The 23,852-nt window shown below is 36.6% G+C and overlaps 1 protein-coding gene across 6 annotated transcripts in view; it reads right to left on the minus strand.

Annotated features, from left to right (window-relative positions):
* Positions 1-23,852, minus strand: part of LOC128983067 (rhotekin-like) — a 194,687-nt gene that overhangs the window by 49,986 nt on the left and 120,849 nt on the right. The window contains exons 1-2 of one of the 6 annotated variants that reach the window (XM_054402203.1): positions 4,881-5,031; positions 408-644 (exon numbers count right to left, since the gene is read on the minus strand). The exons of 4 other annotated variants lie outside the window; for them this stretch is intronic. In XM_054402203.1, coding sequence (XP_054258178.1) covers positions 408-560 — 153 coding nt within the window. In that variant the 5' untranslated portion in view covers positions 561-644; positions 4,881-5,031. Of the gene's footprint in view, positions 1-407; positions 645-4,880; positions 5,032-23,852 lie in introns of those variants that run through there. One more of the 6 variants, XM_054402204.1, reaches the window with a different exon arrangement.

Consider the following 23,852-nt stretch of genomic DNA (forward strand, 5'->3'; position numbering starts at 1 on the left):
CAATAACGTAAAAGCATGAAAAAATGAAACTTGAGTATATGATTTAAATATAAACAAAGAATTTTCCGACTAATCTTCAATATTTCAGTTTTATTATAGTATACATTTCATAGTTGACTGGCTAAAAGTAAACCAAATGCGTGTATTGATCACTGTTTTCAAATCTGTGGCACAGCTGTTTTAATTTCAAAAGATGTAAACAAATTAAACCCCATGTTGTTTTAATGGGAAAAGTTTTATTCTGTTGCGAATTTATGGTAAAAAAATAAGAAAAATGAATAGTTTTCCCTCAAAATTCACGTCAAGACCTTTAAAATAAGACCCCTCCCATCCTTCTACGGCCATCCAGTCACTCACAATTTCTTTACAAAAATTTGACTTACGGAATTATATATATAGATACTGACCTCGAGGTTGTGGGCGATCTGTCGTATGTAGTAGAGGTCGAGGTCCTGGAGGATCTCTATCTTGCCGCAGTTGTTTAGTTTGACGCCCGGGGGCGCCACGGACGGCGCGTCCCTCAGAGACAGCGCGGCCAGGGGCGGGAAACATGAGTCCATCTTGTATGTGACACACTTGCACTTCACCTTACCTTACCATCTCAACACTGAACACTGAACACTACACTGTCCACGCATCTCGACCTGCAAACGTTATAGCCTAGATGTACGGGATAGGTTCGCCAGTCTCTCAGTAAAGGCACTACAATCATATCCTGAAGTGACATCGAAAAACCAGATTTAAACTACCGATACAGAAATATTATAATCTACCTATTAACTTTTGCCAGCTTAGCATAGGAAAACCCCTAGGTTGGACGCATAGTGAGGCAGAGGCTGCGTACCTCTTTGTAAATAGGAGTGAACTTGTCTGGTGTTAGAGCACAGGGCCAAGAGTAGCGAGTTAAATAAGATCTCACCAATCGCCAATGGATTGCATGAACATGACAATGCGCGACCGTCAAGTCGTGGCCTAGCCTGAAGTAAAGTGTAAACCCGGTTTGGGGCTATGGCATACTGTATTAAGATGTAAATTATAGGGGAGGGGGGAATAAAATACCCTCTATGTAAAACAAATGAATTGTGTTTTAAAACACAAAGTTGAACTTGAGACATATTGTTGCTCGCGGTTTTATATAATTGGTAAATACCAAATTGGATCCATATATATGCGCCAAATAAAGTAAACACGCTCGCCACCCCTCGGCCATTACCTAGAGTTTACCCTACCGTCGCCATGGCGATGAGGGGGGAGGGAGGTGTGCACGTGCTAGGCCTACAGCTACAGCGCCGGTTATCTCCCAGTCTCTACCTAAAACGGCTCAATGGCTGGGGAGATGCTACTTTAGATCAACCTGTCGACAAAACAAGTCACCTATCTCTTCCTTTTTGTCTGGGTCCATAACAATAAACTCGACGATTATCTACATTAATTACTCTTTTCCACCAAAATTACAACTAAGCATGACACTATCTACTGCGAGATTTGACAGAACTCAAACTATCAAATTAACTGAACTATTATATCTAATGGTCTAGACGCGTTTGAAACCACTAAGAAATTCACTCTAGCTAGACTAATGTTTAACAAAAAGTATTTGTTACAATATTAAAAAGGTCTTTTAATGCGGAATCAACATTTTATGTAAGAGGGCTTATTGCTTTTATTTAACAGAAATTTTTGAAAAGTTATAGGTATCTTTCGATCATCTTAAAGGCATTTGGTATGGTTTTGAGAAAATATGAGTGCATTATTTAAGCTTACACGTTACAAAACGTGCAAGAATTACGTGCTAAGCTTAATTTTGCTGCCTTAACCATCATTATTTCGTGCTTTGACCTACATTGACATGGGTGGCCGAGAGACATTCTGAGAAACACGTTCGTAATGTGAGACATAATCAGTTAGGGTTAGGTCATAAGTATGTGATCTGTGGCATCATGCTAGCAATAACTAGTTCCCGGAAACAGAGAAATCGTCGGAACAGCGACCCGTGCCGTGAATATAACCAATTAGACACATACTATTACACCTTCACAAATACCAGCTCAGCAGTCGGTGGCGTGGACGTGGAATATAGGCGACGACAGAACAAACCACACCCTTCGGTAATACCATTGAGTATACACGTAACGTAATACTATTGACTATATAGGCCTATAGTCAATGGTAAAACCTAACATTTCAAAAGTCAATTCTTTATTGACCAACAATTCAATACATTATTTTGTTACATTCGGTTGATTTGAACAGATTTCATGATTTAAGTGACGCAAATTATCAACATTTCTATTACAGTATTTGGGCGACAACGTGTCAGGCAAATTATTAAATAAGTTTTCGCGCAAATCGAGACCAGTGAGATAAATTCTATTGTAGAAAGCAGACAGTGATGGAAACATCAATTTGGCGGGACGCTACACACGGCTGTGTAAAGATAAAAGATAAAGAGTTGAGAAGCATGGGCTTGGCTGACGACGACGAGTCTCCCACACAAGTCTGTCTGCACTACAAGTACAGTACAAGGACCAGCACAGTCAAACTCCGGGAAATGGTTCTCTGGGTAAAGATAAATTGAAAATCAATAATGAAACTTGTTTTCAAAATCGCTTCGTTAACATAACTATCCACAGTTTTCCGTAGGTTTACACCTTTGTACCGAATTTAATTAAAATCGGATAATTTTGACTCGAGTGTTATCGTGCTAACGAACAAATAATGCAGTATAAATAGATATATATTTGAAATGATGGTTTTTGCCCTCTGGGGACATCAAAACGAAAAAGTAACTCGGTCCCGGATCTAAGACTACGGTAATAACATATTCCCGATGGGAAGTTCGCTCAAAGAGGCAATATGGACAAAAACGTCAGAAGAATTCATAATTAGGTAAAATATGAGGACTTGACGACAAGGGGCGACAGCCGGCAACGCCCTGCGATAACCTCCTTGTGTCCACATTTGATTTACCGTCACATCTCCTGCCCCCCCCCCCCCCCGGCCATCATCCGTACACACCGGGAGATGACGTTATGTAGGGACCGTACCACCACACTGTTGTAGTATGCAGGGTGCGGCAGTGGCTGTAGACTAGGTACGACAATCTGCTATCAGGGTCACCGACCTTGGTTGCTTTGCCCTGTGTTTTGCAACACTCATATTTATATCTCCTCTATATTGTCATAGTCTGGCCGGTTATACATTAGATTAGGAAATCAAAACTCTTTGTCGACTGTGCGTAGGTGTAAAAGCACCTTAGAAGACAACTCTTCACTCCTAACATACAATATCGATACCTAATACATTATGATAATACAACTTTTATAAGCTTCATAGCCAAAGATATATACTTTCAAGTGATCTGAATAGTTGTCAATATTTATCTGATGTAAGCCTATCTCAAATTTTTTATACGATTGAATCTCATGACACCCTCCAATTGGTATCAGACATATTTTGTATTAAACCATTTAAGAGAATGTACCTGTATTTGTGTGTTTAATCCTACAACTTGACTATTAATTTCCGAACTACAAAGTTCCCAATTGGTCAATTTCAATTGCCTATTTATTTAAACTAGTTTCAAGTCATTAAACCTTAGTTTACTAAACATTTGGCCGCAGGACACAAATTGTACATAGAAATAATTTTTATCGCCACCGCTACCGGTACAGATAATATCGTACTTTGAGATAGGGACAGTACAGCTGTAATTTTGTATATCTTAAACTGTTAACTAACATTATGTGTAAGATTATGCCTAACTACAAACTGAAGGGGGTTTCATATCTGCCTGATCATTATGCACATATATTGATATGTTACCTCAAAATAAACCTGTCAACGTTACAAGAACAGCCTATAGTTAAAAGAAACTGTCAAAGAAATAACAAAGGTGCCACTGATATCTACTGGTAGCAATTATAATATCACACTACATTCTACACTCATCCTTGATCCTTAACTTAATTTTGGTTAAAATAAGCACATAGGTGGCGTCCTCATCCCTACTATTGATCAACACAGTTTGTAAACCTAAATTTACAAAAGTCAGGAATCTGCAAACTAAATAGATGGACCCCTGTTATTAACGTGGGCTAACCAACGTCAGCATTAGGCCTACTATAAAAATATCTGGCAAAACAGCAACATAATACACATAGGTTACGTTATTGGGGTATTTTAATAAACATAAGTTACCGGTAATTAAGATTAGACAAGTTTAAAGGGAAAATTATGGTTTCCTCCAAATGTGTCAGCAATAGCAATACTGTACGTCAAAATTTAAGCGGAAACTGGATACAGTCTCGCTCGACAAAGCGAAAGTTTGTTTTCGATGATGGACTATTTAGTCACGATAAAACGTGATTAGGTCTACGTTTTGAATAACACGGACGCGAAAGCTAATTCCGCCAGTCGGGGAACTGATATTTTATCCACGAGTCCAACACAAACTAAGTTAGCCTATCTGATAATTTTGGAAAAACAAATTAAAATTAAATTTACAAGAATTAATTTTGTAACAAACGATTGGCCAAAATGTCCAATTCAAAATTATTGGTTGGAGGTTGGACCAAGCATACTTGCTTGCACACTTTATTTAACTGGTCACTGGACACGGACAGGTATTGTCATATGCCTAGTTTCACTAAACCTACTAACAAGGCACAGTACCGGTAGAATCGATAGGCAATAAAGTTAACAATAACTTGTACTAGGCCTAGTTGAAATATTTGCTTCTACCACGAAAAATCAGCTGATCGATCAACAATGCTTTGTTTAAACAGGCATTACTTACGCCACTGTTATAATAACCTATACACAAAAGACTGGCAAACCTATTTTTAACTAAACAGACTTGCTATTTTACAATCACAAACCTTACTAGTTCCTTCACACGAACAAAACTACAACACAACACTGTTTATCCAACGAACTTGACTTTGAAAACACACTTTTGCACGTCTGTCGCTCGACTCGACTGTAGACTCTTCGAATTTAACTTCAATTCACAACTCAACTCAACTCAACTTCAACTCGATTCCAGCTGGGGAGCAGGCGCGGCGCAGGCGCGGGGGACTCCTGCGCAGGACTACCAACCTTGAACATTCACTTTCCCGCGAAACCGACAATGTAGCCAACGTAATCGTTCTGAATAAAAATGACATGAATTTACTTATTACTACAGTATAAGATGCAGGACACTAGTATGGACGGAGGTAACGGTTAAGTAACACAATAGAGAACCACTTAGAGATAAATATACTCCTGATGAAAATGGTGATTTCACAGACAACATTTAAAATCACTTTAATATAGGTAGAACCTCGCTAATTCGAATTTCAGAGGAAAGACAATAAATTTGAATCATAGGAAGTTTGAAATATAGAGAATTTGAATTAGGCTATAGAGGTCAGAATAAATAAAATTCAAATTATGGAGGTCCCAGTTTAAAGTGTAGAGAGTTTGAGAGAACGGACACTAAGAACACACTAGTAAACACGTTGCTCGAAATCGAACAGTTGCAGAGAAGTAAAGTAGTAAAGTAATTTTCGATGAGTTTAAAAGACTTTGAATCGAAAAATAAATAACACCAATTAAATTATACATATAATCAAAATGTAAACAATTATGTTCTTCATAATGATAACATGGGAACTTTCAAAGCCACTGGGGCAGAGCCCAAGGGACTTTTTAAAAAATGTAAGGCCAGTTTGCAAATCTACGCGACACGCTCTTTCCAATGAGACGTCAATGGATAAAATCTGTAAGAAATGGCGGAGGAGTTCAACCGACAAAGTTTCATGTAGCGTATTAATTATATAGATTGTTGGAACATCAATAAGAGCGTAGTTCAAGTTTCAACAGACGGATTTTTTGTCCTTAATTCTAATTACAGAGACTTACGGTAACGCAGTTCGAATTGTAGAGGTAGACTTTGAATTTTGGAGGTAACAGTTCGAATTACGGCAACAAATTCGAATTGTAGATGCTCGAGTTTCGGGTATGATCAAATTCGGCTAAGCGTAAAAACCATTTTAAACTAGGTGGCGTTCGCAGAGGCATCCACAAAATTGAGCGGAGTCATCAAGGGTTTATATTATATTGTTTTGGTCATACTACAGTAATACCAGTCGTTTTTAAAGCATGCGTTGCGGGTCTAAAAATGCAGTTTTAGCGAATTTCCCATATAGGGAATAGGCTATTACCGTAGTACTCATGGTAAGACCTGGACGCGGGACCGATTTTTTTTTCGTTTTGAGGTCCCTAGAGGCCAAAAACACCATCCGTTCAAATTCATATATATATATGTATATATATATTTTATTTATATATATATATATATATATGTGTGTGTGTCCGTCAGCACGATAACTCGAGCAAAAATGATCCGATTTTGATGAAATTTGGTACAAACGTGTAAACGTACGTTTATTCGAACGAGTTCGTGATCCAGCATGATCGGACCATGGGAACGGGGGTTTACGGGGGGTTTTATGGGGTAAAAATAGGTTTTTCCCATTTTTGACCCAAAAAACATAAAATTTAGCAATTTCTTTCCAAACCATTTTGTAGAGCTTAAAAAAACAAATAACTTAGTATATTGAAGCGTTATTATGCGCCTAATTGTTACGGAGAAAATTCCAAAAAATTGTAAATTTAAAATTCCCATGTTATTCTTATGGAAAAACTGTTGTAGTTTGCTTGTTTGTGAACATATTTTGATCAAATTTGGAAAATGTTTTTATTTCTTACGAAACTATTCACATTAAAAAAAAACAGTTTTACCCTCCCTGATGCAGCAAACCTAAGTACTTGTTAACCTAATTATATTTAAATCAAGAATAAATGTTATATTTTTAAGTAGACATTTCAGTGTAAATCCAATCAGTCAAATGGAAATTCGCTTAGTCTGCAGGTTTGCTGCGGCGGGGGTATTACTCTTTAGGAAGTAAAAATAGTTTTTATCCTCTATAGAGTAAAAATCAGCTGTTGTCAACACAGTTGTAAATTTCTATTGTAAACGATTGCATGTATCGAAATATGTATCGATTCGTGCTTTGTAATTATTTTAACCTACAGTCTACAGTCTCTTCCCATAGCGTTTTAGCATTACCAGATACATTAATCCATTCCCACACTCAACACGCTCACCTTTACTACTTCCTTCACCACCCCCAACGTCGTGGACCTATTTCCCTCTCCTCCCATAGCATTTAAGGATTGCAGATACATTAATGTAATTGCCAAACATAGTTCCCACACTCTGCACTGCAAGCCTTACTACTTCCTTCACCACTTACGTCATAGACTTGTTTCCTTCCCTTCTCATAGCATTTTTGGATTAAAGATGCATAAATCTAACTACTACAGACGGTTTTCACACTATGCTCATACTTTACTACTTTCTAAGCCATTTCCTACATCGTGGACCTGTTTTCACCACTTTCCATAGCTATTTAGCATTTTAGATACGTTAATCTAATTGCCACAAACATTCCCCACACTCCGCACTGCTAGCCTTTACTACTTCTTTCACCATTTTCTATGTCGTAGGGATGCTTCCATCCCTTCTCATAGCATTTCAGCATTGCAGATACGTTAATCTAACTGCTACAAACGGTTTCCAGTTTCCACACTCCACACTGCTCACCTTACTACTTCCTTCACCTCTTCTTACGTCGTGGACCTGTTTCCCTATCTTCCCATAGAATTTTAAGATTGTAGATACCTTAATCTAATCGTCATAAACAGATCCCACACTCCGGACAGCTCACCTTGACTACTGCCTTCACCACTTCATACGTCTCGGACCTTTTCTCTCCCGTCCCATAGCATTTTAGGATTGCAGATCCCTTAATCTAATCGTCATAAACAGTTCCCACACTCCGGACTGCTCGCATTTACTACTTCCTTCATCATTATTCCTACGTCACGGACCTGTTTACCTCCCTTCCCATAGCATTTTAGGATTGCAGATACCTTGATCCAATGGTTATAAACAGTTCCCACACTCCGGACAGCTTGCCTTGACTACTTCCTTCGCCACCACCTACATCGTGGACCTGTTTTCCTCCCTTCCCACAGCATTTTATGATTGCAGATACCTCAATCTAATCGTCATAAACAGTTCCCACACTCCGGACAGCTCGCCTTTACCTGTCCTTCATCACTTCCTACGTCGCGGACCTGTTTCCCTCCCTACCCATAGCATCATAGGATTGCAAATACCTTAATCTTAAAGGCTAGTACTCACTAGGACACCCGGTCGCTCGCTTATCAACCGGCGACCTGGTTGACGAGCGACTAAGTTGATGATTGAACGTTTTATTGCCGGGGGGTACACACTAGGATACCTAGCACTTTCAACCGAGCAGGAAATCAAAATTTGGTGGGGATGGACTGTGTTTGGTTCTGGAATCTGGTTCGAGCTCTAGTTGCACTGACCTGTGTGTTGTGACAACATGCCCACCTACGAAAAAGAGATTGCTGCCGCAGTTATAATTCTTATTAATTGCAGTAACCATAGAAGAAGGAAGACATTGTTCAAAAGATTTTGGGCTAAAGAGTGGCTTCAACGCAGACACAGTTACAGCCACATGGCACTTCTACGAACTTTGCGAGATGATAATCCTCAGGATTACAAGAATTATTTGAGGATGTCAGACGACAATTTCCGTCACATTTTGCAATTGGTGACGCCTCATATTGGAAAAAAAGCTAGCTTGAAAGAGACCACGTTTAGCACTAGCACTTTTTAGTTTTGACAGTTGACACAAACAGTGTACTGCGCATGCGCTAGCCGTCTTTAGTCGATCGACTTGGTCGCTGAAGCGTACACACTCTAGTTTTTTTAAGGCTAGTACTCACTAGGACACCCGGTCGCTTATCAACCGGCGATCTGGTTGACGAGCGACCAAATTGCACAAATATCGCCGTGTGTGTACGTGTCTGTCAATTTGATTGACGGCGATTTGTAGGTTGCCAGGCAACTTTTTGGTTTTCGGACATGTATCGAAAACCTGGGGGTTTCCGATCAACCATTTTATCGCCGGGCAATCAGATTTCTCAAAAAACTAGAGTGTGTACGCTTCAGCGACCAAGTTGATCAACTAAAGACGGCTAGCGCATGCGCAGTACACTGTTTGTGTCAACTGTCAAAACTAAACAGTGCTAGTGCCAAACGTGGTCTCTTTCAAGCTAGCTTTTTTTCCAATATGAGGCGTCACCAATGGCAAAATGTGACGGAAATTGTCGTCTGACATCCTCAAATAATTCTTGTAATCCTGAGGATTATCATCTCGCAAAGTTCGTAGAAGTGCCATGTGGCTGTAACTGAGTCTGCGTTGAAGCCTTTCTTTAGCCCAAAATCTTTTGAACAATGTATTCCTTCTTCTATGGTTACTGAAATTAATTAGAATTATAACTGCGGCAGCAATCTCTTCTTCGTAGGTGGGCATGTTGTCACAACACACAGGTCAGTGCAACTAGATTCCAGAACCAAACACAGTCCATCCCCACCAAATTTTGATTTCCAGCTTGGTTGAAAGTGCTAGGTATCCTAGTATGTACCACCCGGCAATAAAACGTTCAATCATCAACTTAGTCGCTCGTCAACCAGGTCGCCGGTAGATAAGCGACCGGGTGTCCTAGTGAGTACTAGCCTTTAGAAATCTGATTGCCCGGCGATAAAATGGTTGATCGGAAACCCCCAGGTTTTCGATACATGTCCGAAAACCAAAAAGTTGCCTGGCAACCTACAAATCGCCGTCAACCAAATTGACAGACACGTACACACACGGCGATATTTGTGCAATTTGGTCGCTCGTCAACCAGATCGCCGGTTGATAAGCGACCGGGTGTCCTAGTGAGTACTAATGGTCAATGGTCACTAATGGTAATGCCTTAATGGTCATAAACAGTTCCCACACTCCAGACTGCTCGTATTTACTACTTCCTTCACCACTTCCTACGTCACGGACCTGTTTACCACCCTTCCCATAGCATTTTATGAATGCAGATACCTTAATCTAATCGTCATAAACAGTTCCCACACTCCGGACTGCTCGCCTTTACTACTTCCTTCACCACTTCCTACGTCACGGACCTGTTTCCCTCCCTTCCCATAGCATCATAGGATTGCAAATACCTTAATATAAAGGTCATGAGCAGTTCCCACACTCCGGACAGCTCGCCTTGACTACTTCCTTCATCACTTCCTACGTCGCGGACCCGTTTTCCTCCCTTCCCTTATAATGTTTATAATGCAGATACATAAATCTAATCGTCATAAACAGTTTCCACACTCCAGACTGCTCACCTTTAGCACTTCCTTCACCACTTCCTACGTCGCGGACCCGTTTTCCTCCCTTCCCATAGAATTTTAGGAATGCAGATACCTAAATCTAATTGTCATAAACAGTTTCCACACTCCAGACTGCTCACCTTTAGTACTTCCTTTAGCACTTCCTACGTCACGGACCTCAAGCTAGTGTCGTCATTTGATTATATTTATGATCCATACCGTTTCTGTTCTAATATCTGTGGAATAATGCTATCAGCTATTTCTTTATCTGCTGCATTCAAAAGTCAACAACTGATTATATGTCTTTGTTTATGTGTTAAATACTGTTTCCATAAGGATTACATTGAAACTTTGAGACCTAGTGGGGCGGATTCCTGAGAGTTATTTTTAACGCCATATAGATGTTGGCACTCACCGATATGGTATTTATCACCATCCAAAATTTGAAAACGATTGATTCAGCCGTCTAGGTGGAGTTTGCGTATTACGAAATGCATAAAAGTCGACGTATAAGAGCTTCGCTCGCTTTGCTCGCTCCGCTCAATTAACGGCATATTATTTTTCGAATTTTAGAGGTTTTCTGAGGGGAACAGACAAGCGTTATTTATTTATTTATTTATTTTTTTAACGGGCATCTCCATTTTACAACCATACAAATCAAATCAGTACACCTCAGGATTGCTTATATCGTACATAATATAACAAACACAACAGAAAACAGTTTAAAAGGATGAACTAATTCATTGTAAATAAAAGAAACTTAGCTTAGTAACAGTCTAATGCAAATAGGAACAAAACAGAGTGAGTTTAAATTATAGAGGTTACTAACGTTAATTTATATAGGTTTTCGAATTATCGAGGTTCAAATTAGCGAAGTTCTACTGTAAAATATTGCTGTCGTGTCGTGTGTGGTCACGAGGTCATAGGAATTCAACGATGTACTGTGATGTACCAGTAGCTGTGAGAAGCGCAAATTAAGGAACACATCCACTTCTATAATTAGTTACACTACTTTATATGAATTCAGCGATGTACAGTAGCTGTGGGCAGTGCAAGGTGCACCTCTACTTCTATAATTGGACTATTTTATAGCAACTAGTGAACCTGTGCGGCTCAATGCCCCGCAAAATAACATATGCATTTAGAAAACAAATTCATCCTGTTATTAATATTGACTCGACGTCGAAAATTAAATACAGTAATAATAAAGCCTTAGAAGGGAAGCAGTCCAGTCATTTTCTAGCTGTATGTGTATTATATTTAGTATATTAATAAGTGTTCAAGTTCAAGTGTGTTCCTAGTTATTTGTTAAAGATTTTAAAACACATTTAACAAAACATTTTATCATATCAACCAAAAGGCCTATGAAGCATATTTTGAGGGTCTTACAATGCTGTTTGAAGAATATACTTTTAAAAATAAACACTAAAAAACAATATTTTTATCACAAAAGCACTTCCACGAATACTACGATTTTAGTCTTAAAGTTACCTTCAGGAAGATTACCCTGGTCAGAATTTTCCGTAATGAATATGCGTATCCTATTAAAAGATGTAGCCTTACTTAAAACAACATACAATATAGTTGCTCATGACTGAAATTGATCTGGGTAAGAACAGTGCTGATCTTTAAATAAAGGGTTTGTGCTGCAAATGCCAAAGATAACATAAATTAGCATCTTTCAATTTAAAAAGGTAACTTAAGTTTGTTTCAGACGGGCACATTTTTATCCTCGAAATCAACATATGTCCCCACTTACTTGTCCCGGTTAAGACTTTACATTCTATTAAGCTGTTAACCATTCTGATCACATGAAGCCTTGTGCCATTAATGAGGCCCTTTTGATGTATTAATATTCCACATAAATAAAACCACTGCCCCCTTTTATTAGTCTAATCTGAGTCTTGGCAATACACTGACCTCTATATTTAAAAACTCAGTTGGATTTTCTGATGGATGTCTCCGCTTTTGTCTGTTTTCGAGGACCCACTCTTCTTCCCCTTGCCATACTGACAGTTAATTACCTAACTTGTCAAGTTCATGTACTAATTCATTAATACTGTTAGTTTATAAAGAAAATTAGATAAAAGTTACTTGGCTCGGTGCTTTCATAACTGCAAACTCAAAATACACCCAGAAGTAAAAAAGACTCAAGTTATTGGTAAAAAAAAAAACTATGTTTGTGTAACAACATTATTCACATGAAGTAGATGATTTGTTTGATTTGTCAATCAGCTGTTTTATTTACATAAAACGATTTAATAATGTCAAAGATTTGTGAGTTTAAATACATAAACTATTATAGTAAAGTTTTCTAAATCATGGTAACTTATTCTCAACTAAATTTTACTATTCCCAACATTAAAATAAAGTAGGGCCTATTAAGATCCATTATGGGTAAACTTTAAGGTACACAATACTTGATTGAAATGTAGTATACATTAACAGTCATAACACACAGCAATAAATTATTATGTAGTAGACTTTGACTATTTTCAAGTAACAAACATATGTTTCTGTAAATAAAAATCATCTCCCATGTTATCCTTATGGAGAAATGTGAAACTTTAAAGGGCCTCAGGGCCTCACTCTCTAATTATTTCCTTAAAAAGAAAGTTTCCTGCACAACTTCACGTTACGCTCTTTCCAATGACACCAAAAACATGACAATCGGTTCAGTAGTTTCGGAGGAGTAATTGTCACAAAATATCTGCTTGCGTATTAAATAAGTAAATAGATTAATTCAGCGATGTAAAGTAGCAGTGAGCGTAGCGAGGTACACCTCTACTTCTATAATTCAGTTTTTTAAGAGCAATTCACTGTGATGTATAGACTGTACAGTAGCCGTGAGCGTAGCTAGGTACACCTCCACTTCTATAATTCAGTATTTAATAGCAATTCACTGTGACGTATACACTGTACGTGTACAGTACCTGTGAGCATAGCGAGCTAGACCTCCACTTCTATAATTCAGTATTCAATAGCAATTCACTGTGACATATACACCGTACGTGTACAGTAGCTGTGAGCATAGCGAGGTAGACCTCCACTTCTATATTTACACTAGAATCTTGGCATCCTCGAGGGATCAGACGATGGACAGTTTCTGGATCGCACTCCTTTCATCTCCATTAGTTTCTGTCAGTTCTGGGCTCACAGGGCAAAATAACGTATCTCACCATATAGCATCAAAGCTAATCGTAGTTTAGTTACAATCGGTTGCAATGCCATATTCAGTATAGTCGTTGCGAAATGTGAGCTTGGTCTGTCCGGGAGACAAATAGTCCAAATTAGTCCTGAAGGGAAGTGATACCATGTGTCTCAGCCTCACAATGGGTCTAAACGCTTTGTCTTCCTAGAACGGATCAGCCCATGTGACTCACATCAGCCCCAGATGATAGAGGGCGAACATTTGGTTCTGAAAGGGAAAATTCCTTTTGAAAGTCTTGTTTGCCGGTCAGATGTAGCATTCCCTATGAAACGAGAAATTCGTCTTTGAACCAGCGACCGTCTAAGAAATTCATAACACAACAGTTTAAATCAAATAAGTACATGCTTAGTTAACATGTATTCGTATTTCCTCACGACAAGCTCTCAAACAGTCGAACTAATTTACATTTACATATATTTTTTCAGGACTTAAAATTTACTTAACTTTATTACTGTACATCCCCACAGTGCGAGTTCACACAAGAAACAATAGTTTAGAGTAGGTTACAAAATGTAATTGTTTGTCGAGATAGACAGCTGAACATGAGTGCTCGGTAAAGCCATCAGACCGGAGACATAGAATCCTCAACAAAGATGTGTAGTGTATTGTCTCTTGTCTTGGCACTACTTTAACAATGCAAAAATACAGAGTGTGAGTGATCTGTTGCGTGTGGTGTGTGATGTCTGATATAGGAAGTGGTGTTACTGAGGGAGACCTGAGACACCGACAAAGACGACAGTGACAACACGTGTTGTAGGGGATGAGACCAGCAGGAAGTGAGGCACTACACAGTACACACCTCATCTGGACCGACCAGGAGCAACACAAAAACTAACGACCTTCTACAGCTCAAAGACACAACTTCCATCAAATAACTGTTATTACGTAGTATCATTGACTATTGGAAACTGAATTTTGGTTTAACTCCAGGTATCAGAACGATATCAAAAGTCCACTCTCAGAATCGGGCCAACCAACGACGCGTGCGGGTAGCGATTGTTTGGCCCAAATCCGACCAATGGGCTGTGAAATGTCTGATCCATTGTCATTTCCTGTTCCGGCGGCACACTTGCGGCGGACGCGACCCAAAATACATCTCTAGTTTGCTCTGCGGTCAAAATAAGCAGATTTGGTTACTTTCCCGATTAAAACCAAGAAAATAATTGTTAATAAATTGGGTTTAAAAATACAAATAAATGACTTCAGCACGTATTTAAGCTTATATACATTTCGTTCGTACCCACCTTATCCCAAAATGCTTGGATTAGGTTAATCGACTGATTGGGGGGGGGGGGGGGGGGGTAGTTGATTATTGTCTTTACGTTCTTGGGGTGGTCCGCGCGTGTTGCCACTCAGCGCCCCCTTGGAGGGGTGGCAGACGATGGCGCCAGACATATCGTGTGGGGGTGGATAGTAAGATTGGTCTCATTTATTGGGAGTATAATCAATTGTTTTCTGTTTATTTGAACATGGCCTGTAACTCTCACAAATTAGACCATTCTCTCATTGTTTTAGCATAGAATAAAGAAACGTTTTAACCCGTTTTAAGTTAAATGTAGACCTATGTAGCATAACTAATTAATTTGCGTCACTTAACACATTTTTATTTATTTATTTTAAGGCAATGCAATTTACAATAGGACATACAGTTATAACCAATGTTGATTGTATGGTTCTATACTTCAAATACATATTTTAATAAGATAGATGGTTTCAATAACAATGCTGATATACAAAATTTATCTTGTTGGAGGCGTACAATAACAGCTAGAAAATAATCTATCAGATATACAAGAGATAACAAGTTAATAATAACATAACATAACTAGTTAACATATCAATAACAAGAGAAAAAAATACATAACATTTAACAAGCTAACATTTCAATAACAAGAGATAACATATTGATAAATCATAACAAGTTAACATTTCAATACAAAATAAATACAAAAAGTGGCTAACAACAACGGCTACAAAAATTCAATACCACAGTACATGTAAATATTTAATACATGTGCAATATGTAAGCAAATGTTATATGAATGCACAGCATGCATGCATGAATGTGCGTGATGTATGAACGATATTTAAATTAAGTAGAACTTTGTTTGTTGACATTTACACTTTATTTTTAATACTGGCTACGCTATGTATACGTATAATGTTATAATGTATTTGTATATTTATTAGCTATCAGGTCAGCCGAGGGATTTAAACAATCTTCAAACGTGACGAAGTAAGGGAGACGGTGACAGCGATTCAATGCTTTTATGCTTGCATTCAAATAATTACCCGAATGAAACTAAATTAAACGTTCGTAGGGACGTAGTGTTCGTGGTCCAGAAGCAAAAACACTTACACGACTTACAAATGATGCTCAAGCATGGTACAAAAATTGTTTTATGAATTGCCCGTCGTAAAAATGTTTGGCTGGAAAGCCATAATACAATCACTTTTATAGAATAGCTTACCAATTCACAATTTGTTCCTAGGAAATTATGCAAACAATAGATTTTACAATAGGCATTTGGCCAATTAGACTATTAAAAGTGAAACAAAAATAATATAATCATTAAATATGTTTCGTTTTACATCAGCAAAAACAGCAATTTTTAATGCATGCGTTGCGGGTCTATAGAGTATGTAGTAGAGATCGATGGTCTAAAGTAGCATTTTTACTCTATAGGAGTAAAAAGCGTTTGTAGCCCCTAGGGAGTAAAAATCAGCTGTTGTCAAATCATTTGTAAATTTTTATTGTTAACAATTACTGCAAGTATCGAAAGTATGTATCGATTGCTTAATCGATTTTAGTTAAATGTTGCCTTATTGTAAATGGTGGTTCTTTTCCGTTAATTCACTTACACTACTTTTTGTATTGAAATTCCGATAGTTTTAAGTATCGGTAGTATAATGTACACTAACATAATTGTAATAGACGAAACGACTGAATCACTTACTAAACAGCTGCTTGTTTCCATTTGCAAATTAAATTAAAAACGATTTAGAAGTAACTTTGAGAGATTATCTTTAAGTGAAAACTATTTAGTTTTTTTTTTACATAGTTTGTTCAAATAATGGAGCAATATAACGAAAAATGTGGTTCATCACACAGGCAAAAGATGTCTTTTCAACCCTCACTCATTTTACGACCTCGGCTTCACCTCGATCGTAAAACTTGAACTCGGGTAGATAAAAAAGAGTCAATTTAGGCCCCAGTGATGATATTACTATTGTTAGTTAGTTGACCAACCAAATTTAAACTAAAGAAGCTAAATTCCAAAGTAATTTTGATTTGATTGTATCCTTGGTGAAGGATAATACATGGTCATAATACAATGGCCTGAAAGAAAATAATTTAATATTTTAAACTATTAAAACAAACTATAATATCAGTTGGAAAAATATTTTAAGCACGGTTTAGAGCAAAAAAAAAAAACAAAAAAACAAGAACACCTCCTCGAAACACGTCGAAAAACAGTTCTACAGTATTATTGTTTTTTTTATATGGCTTTAATCAAGTTTATGGATTTGTTCGAGTCCTTTAAGTTTCATGCACATTGAGTTATGTATCTTTAAAATAATAATGTAGGGTCAATAAATATATTTTAATAACGTTTTAAAAGTTAAGGGTAAACTACACAATAGTTAGGCCTACTCAGAAAAGTACGAGTTTTGCCCATATCTCCGTGTGGATCTGTTTCTGACTAAATGTCAGCAGGGTTTGGAGGTATGGGCAGTAAACCTTGGCCTGAATACCTCAGATACATCGACTGTTGTGTTTGTCAAACTTACCTAATGTTAGATGTTGTGATCAATGTGATCGAACGTTATTTTACATTTTATTTAATTACAGTGGTCATGCTTAGCATTGAAAACATAACACAGTATTACAACATAGAAAATGTGTAACTTTCTTCACATACAGTAGGCAGCGCATATAATTAACATTATATATCCTGCAGACGTTATGCAAATTAAAGAATTATAGTAAACAATTGTTCACTCTTAATACAAACCGAATATAGAAAAATAATCGGCTCAGTTACCTATAAAACAGATTAGATTTAGATTAGATTTTGCTATAAAAATACACACAATGTTTGTTATTAACCTGCATGATGAAATTAATAATTTGTTAATTTGAAAAAAAATATAGCAGACTATATATAGACGACAGTAAATTTAATCTATTTAAGAATAACACCGTAACCAGTTACTGGAACAATAACATAAATCGAACTAAGATTCATGTAATTAAGCTTATAAGAACATTTTTCCGTCAGTCAAGGATTGAAAAAATATATTAATTTTATTTCTGTATTTGACCTAACACTGGCCCACTTGGTAAATTGAGTGAAGTTTCAGTACAAACAAACAGTTATTAGTTTTACTGGCAACAGCTAATGAGGGAGCCGACCATTTACCAACGATTTACATCGTTGCCATTTACCAGTGTGCTATGTAGTTGTAGTGTTCGGCAATTTTGTGCGAGTAGGCTGTACGGCTGTACACTACAGACAAGGTACGCCATTCAAACTGTTCAATTTTGCTGATCAGCTGATCATGTGTTTACTGCTGTGCAGATGCAACGTTAACAGGACACGTTGAACTTCCAGGGCAACGAGAACGTTTCTCAAAGAGAACAGCCGATGTCAAAGCAAAATAAAGTGAATGACAATGATTACTGTAATGTGATTAGTTTTGGTTATTATTTAGTCATAAAATAAATATGTTAGAATTGTATAATTTAAACACTACAATACTCACAAAGTGGCAATACAATATCACTTCATATCAGAACTTGGAAAATTACCTGAGAACAAACAAATAAAGAGATATAGATACACAGATTATAATACTTAGATAATTTTTCCTTTTAATTTTTAATACTAATGCGAGTGTACCTTTTTTTAGCTAGGCCTATGTTAACTTAAAAAAATATTAAAAATTTAGCCAAACTAAAACGTGTATATGTCAGTTATACCATGTTATACAACCCATTAGCCTATATATTCTGTTGTAGACGGCGCGGCGTTTAGACTCCAGTGGCGGCTATCAGCATCAGTCAGTCACACATGTGACTTCACCTCTCTCAACGGAATGTCAACTCACTGACTGACTGAGCCTCACCTGCAACGATGTCATCACCTCTGTAATCTGCTGTAGAAATGTCAATAGTCGGCGGCTACCAGTCATTCATACAGGGGGGGAAATGTGTAGCGCGACTTATTATTTTTGTGATCTATGAACATGTACATGTGACTATGTGTCTTTATATTTTTTAGAGTCAGTAGCGAGACTGTCTTCTGCTAGAGATTACTAAGGTGTTGCTCTTATTCCAGTTTTTAATAACTATATATGTTCTATACTTCTCCAAAAGAGCTTGAATCATTACATACGTACAGTATTTTGTCATGTGTGTACTGTACTGTACTGTACTGTTTAGTGACGATAATTGCAATGCCCATCAACAGTGCCAGTTTGACTGACATAGGAGCGATAATTATGTCACTTGCAGGAACATTGTTGTCATCTAGCAGCTGCGTCACATCTGTGTGAGACTGAGGTCGTGTGCCGAGGTAGTCCCACCTGGGACTCGTCTCAACAGCTGTAGCTGCATCACATGAGTTATATGCTACTGAGGTCGTGTGCCGAGGTAGTCCCACCTGGAACTCATCTCAACAGCTGTAGCTGCATCACATGAGTTATATGCTACTGCAACTCTACGACTTCCTCAATCTTCTGTCACATCTGCCCTGTCTCTCATGTCGGGGACCAGGAAGCAGTTGACGTTTAATGGACATGTGATATTTGATCGACGACGTCCATAATTTGTTTTACATGGAAACCATTGTTATTGTGATTTGGAAAAACAAAAGCATTTAATCCTGAATGCAGAAAAGAACAACCCCTATATTTATATGTACGAGTATTTAAATGGTATAAAGCTGGATATTACTTTACAAGTTGCTGGGTGTGGTCAAGGCCACACTAAATAAAACGTGTGGTGCGAAAAGACTGTAAATATTTTGGCACTGTAGTGTTGTAAACTCGAAAGTTTCTGAACCACTGATGATTTATCATTTCCATAACAGAATCAGCTTCAAGATCCTAGAGCACGAATTGTGTGTCGTTGAGTCAGTAAGGATATTTTATAAGTGTGTACAGAATAAGTAAATACTGGTATATAAAAATACAGCCGTTATTGGTCTCTCTCTTTATTCCAAAGTTAAACGTATGGTTCTTTTATGTGGGCGAAGGAAAAGGCTACGTGAAGCAACTGATGGCGTTTAACACCAATATTGTAGTTGAAAAACAACTGATTCTAGGTGTAAACATAAGAATGTTTTTTTTTTCAATATTCAAACCTTCTGTACTGTGTACCTATTACTATGCTTCATTAAAATAAGTAAATTCTTGTTTTCGAAAGATTCTTAAGGAAATTGTTTACGAGGTTACTGTTTTTGTTTTTTCAATCATATTGATGTTTTATTGTAGGCCTACAGAGTGTTTCACAGGAACCCTGACAAACTTCAGGAAATGGTTCCTTGGATCAGTGTGTCTGTTGAACAATTTTACCCCTAGATTGAAAAATTTACGAGATATTTTAATAAAGCTTGCATTGATAGATAGAATATTATGTTTCAATGAGATTTCATTACTATTTTTTGGCAAACATGTTGGGCATGACTGAAAAAAAGTTTACGAATATTAAAAATAATCACAATAAAAGGTATACATAAATTATTATTTCCTTGTTCCCCGTTAAATTCTACAACTTTTGGTACAGTTGCAAGCCAACAGCGTGAGTGGTTACACGATGAAGAGCTGTCAAAAAAAAAAATAATCTATATTTTTTGAAAATATTTCCTCTAGATGTGCCTTTTGCGGGTTTGGATGATACCTTGTGAAAGCCTTCGTTCTACATGCTTTTACAATTTCAGATTTTGTGCTGAATTCTGTTGTCAATCATCTGAACTAGTTCAAGTTTACATTTGTTAACATAAAAAAAGATGGCCATAATACAATTTTGTTTACATCCATACGAAAATGGGGTTATTTATTTATTCATAAACAATTTACAATAGCTACAATAGCTAGTACAGGTATATAACCCAAAACAGTAATAATGAAAAATACAGTATCCAATATTAATACATATAGTAAGGGATGAAAAAAAATATAAAATGTACATAAATAGACAATATACAATTCAGTATCCAATAGTCAACGATAATAGTGAACGAGTGAAGTTAGTAAAAATGTAAAATGTTTTTGAAAATTTTACTTATCTTATAACTGTAGTTGGTTTTTATGTACCTAAAGAAGAAAATTACTTACGTTGTATTTTTTGTCGTGATAGGATTTTATGTTTTCATAGTATGTTTTACTGATGGCTTAAGGAATCCTTATATATAATAGGTGAAGGCGATTTCTACGAAATACTACTCCCCCGTTAATAATGGACGGATCTTTACAAACGACGTGTCAAAATAAAGTATTTTTTGTGTAGACGCCCCCTTTCACCAATTCCTGTAATCAAAATCCTCGGGCTTTGCCCCACAGGCCATCAAAGTTGGAGTTTCTCCCATAAGATTAACATGGGGGAATCTAAATATTTAATTGGAAACTTTGTCCCCACTAATTTGAGAGAACGGCTGGGCGTAGATACTTGGTAGAGGTGTCCAAAGGAAGGTCTGTAGATAAGTTACCAAAAGAAAAACTAAGCAAAATCCCTCAGGACTTTGCCCAAGAAGACTTTAAAGATCCCTCCACAGATTTGTTTACATTTTGGCCATGTGAATAATACTTTTTAATGAAACAGCTGATCATTTTTAAATTGTATTTCAAACAACACACATTTATTGGGAGTTACTGAATTCTACCAAATAAGTATTTGCAATGTTATTTTCTGATTTTAAAATTGATTTTCTTCTTGATCATGTTATGTTTTGCAATATAACGTTCTATTACGAAATCATTAGAAAATCCTTTTATCACGGCAATTCTTTAATTATTTCTTATTGAACTACCTTATATCTATTGTACGGGGTGGTGTCTGCCTTTTTCACCACTTTTGCCTTTATTTTATCATATTATTCTACACATATCAAATATTTATGTAGAAATATCTGCTCTTATCGTGTCGAACAAAATAAAAACATAGAAACATTGCCTAAAATGGTACCCATCTCGACAAATTATTTGCACCTGCCTATATTACGAACTTTGGCGCACTGGGTTGGTAACATTATTTAAAATAACACAACATGTTGGCTGTAAAATATGGTACAAAGAGAAAATACTATTTAAGCAGCTACTGTCATGACAGAAAGGTCATATTCCTTAAACTAGATCACATAATCCTTTATAAGATACGTTTATTAACAATATGTAAACATCAATATATATACGTAACAGCCAATTTACAGTATTTTTGCTTTTTGGAAATGTCCCATTGCTATGTCATTTGCATTATTTGTTGCCAATGAAGCCGCAAGACCATGAACGAGGAGGCCCCTAACAGTTCAAGAATAAAAGCCAACTTCACTTCAAGTATTCCACTACATATAACATTCCGTGGAGGGATTATATTGAAAACTTTATGTTATAGATAAGGCTGAGAGAACTAACTGACATCCCCCATGTCAAGGAATTCCAACTTTAACAGTCCCACAATCAATTTCTCAAAACTATGCTAGAGGGTTCATACATTGGCACAAAAGTACGATATGATCTGACGCGACGTGACGAAGGAAGAATCAAACTTGCACTGTTAACGGATATACCTCCATTTGAAGTTAGAATATGTCTTCTCAAAACATATTTTCTTTTGAAATAAAATCATATTATACTGATGAAATCACGGAAGTGTTTAACTACAAAAGATCCACCAATACGATTTTAATACTATTTAAAGGTTCTTCCAAAGGAAGAGATACCAGATAACATACTAATAACTCCGATGACGTACGGTATGGGGAATATTTTATTCATTGAATGATCAACCAAATTTGGCAATTTACGCAATTAATATCATTATTCTTTTTACACTAATTACTCTTTAAACAACGTTAAATGCTCAAAATATGTATATTTCACCAATTTACCACAGATAGATGAATTAACGTAAGCCTTGAAAGTAACCGTCGATTTCGACGGGTTTTACCTAGTTTAAGTATAATACTGTAATGTGATTTGTTTAAAATGCATTGAAGAGATTTTGTGTTTGCATAGTATGTTTCATTAGCATTTGTAATTTCATTAAGATGACTCCAAGAGATCACGCACGCGATGAAAATAATAGGACACACAATACAAATAATACGGATATGATGAGAAACAATCGTTTTCACCCTTATCAATTAAATATATCACAGATTTTGAAGTCACGAAATGACGCAGACTGCTAGTTACGATAAATTTCTCAACAGAGGTGCTTAAATTAGACCAACGAGAATACATCATTTAAATACCTCCGCCATAGAAAACCTGCAATTTAATTAAAGCGAATTTCACTTAAATATTGCCTATTCGTTAAATTTAAAGTTATTTAAATGGAGAATTAATATGCCTTGTTTATTGAAATACTAGTGGCTTGTAGGGACATAAGCCCCTAAAAACCTCAATAATATAAAACAAATTATTCTAATATTCAAACAAACTATAAGACATATATTATTTATGTGTCAGAATAGATATCCTTGTACGCCACATCTTTGGTGTAAAAAACAATTTTTTGTTTGTCTTGTTTGTCTTTGTTGATGTTATTTTCAATAAATCATTCGAATCACTACATATAGGTAAACTCTGCCAAAGTCAGCAAACATATAATTGTTTGTGAAATAAATACTGGTTTATTAAGGTAGATTTGGTCTTGGGGTTAATGGTGATAAAAAAAAACTTCCCTGATTGGAATTTTTGAAATTGTCTTCGTCAAATATGAAAAGCAAATAAAGGTGTATTGAGGCAAGCTTAGTTCTTGGACAAACCCGCTAGCATTCCTACCCAGTTAATATTTCTAAGTTTATACTCCTTTTGTTAAAGTTTAACAACATTAGTGTAAAGTAAAGGCATCCGCATTAATCAAACTTAACCTTAGATTTTTTCTGATGAAAAACTAAAATTAGTGTAAGTTTATGTTGTGGTATTCCTCTTAAAGGTGCGATTGACGTTACATATTCTACCAAATTAGTCCCAATCATCGGCTGATTCTTAAATCTTTTGCGAGCAACAGACAGTACCTGTTTAAAATCTCCAAACAATATTGTTTTTCCTCCCATTGGAAGTTTGTCTTTAACTCTTGATTAACAAATAGGCCTATAGATGAAATGT

The sequence above is a fragment of the Macrosteles quadrilineatus genome, unplaced genomic scaffold (genome assembly GCF_028750875.1).
Source record: "Macrosteles quadrilineatus isolate MER2022 unplaced genomic scaffold, UCM_ALF_1.0 Scaffold_1__1_contigs__length_201487025, whole genome shotgun sequence".
NCBI lineage: Eukaryota > Metazoa > Arthropoda > Insecta > Hemiptera > Cicadellidae > Macrosteles > Macrosteles quadrilineatus.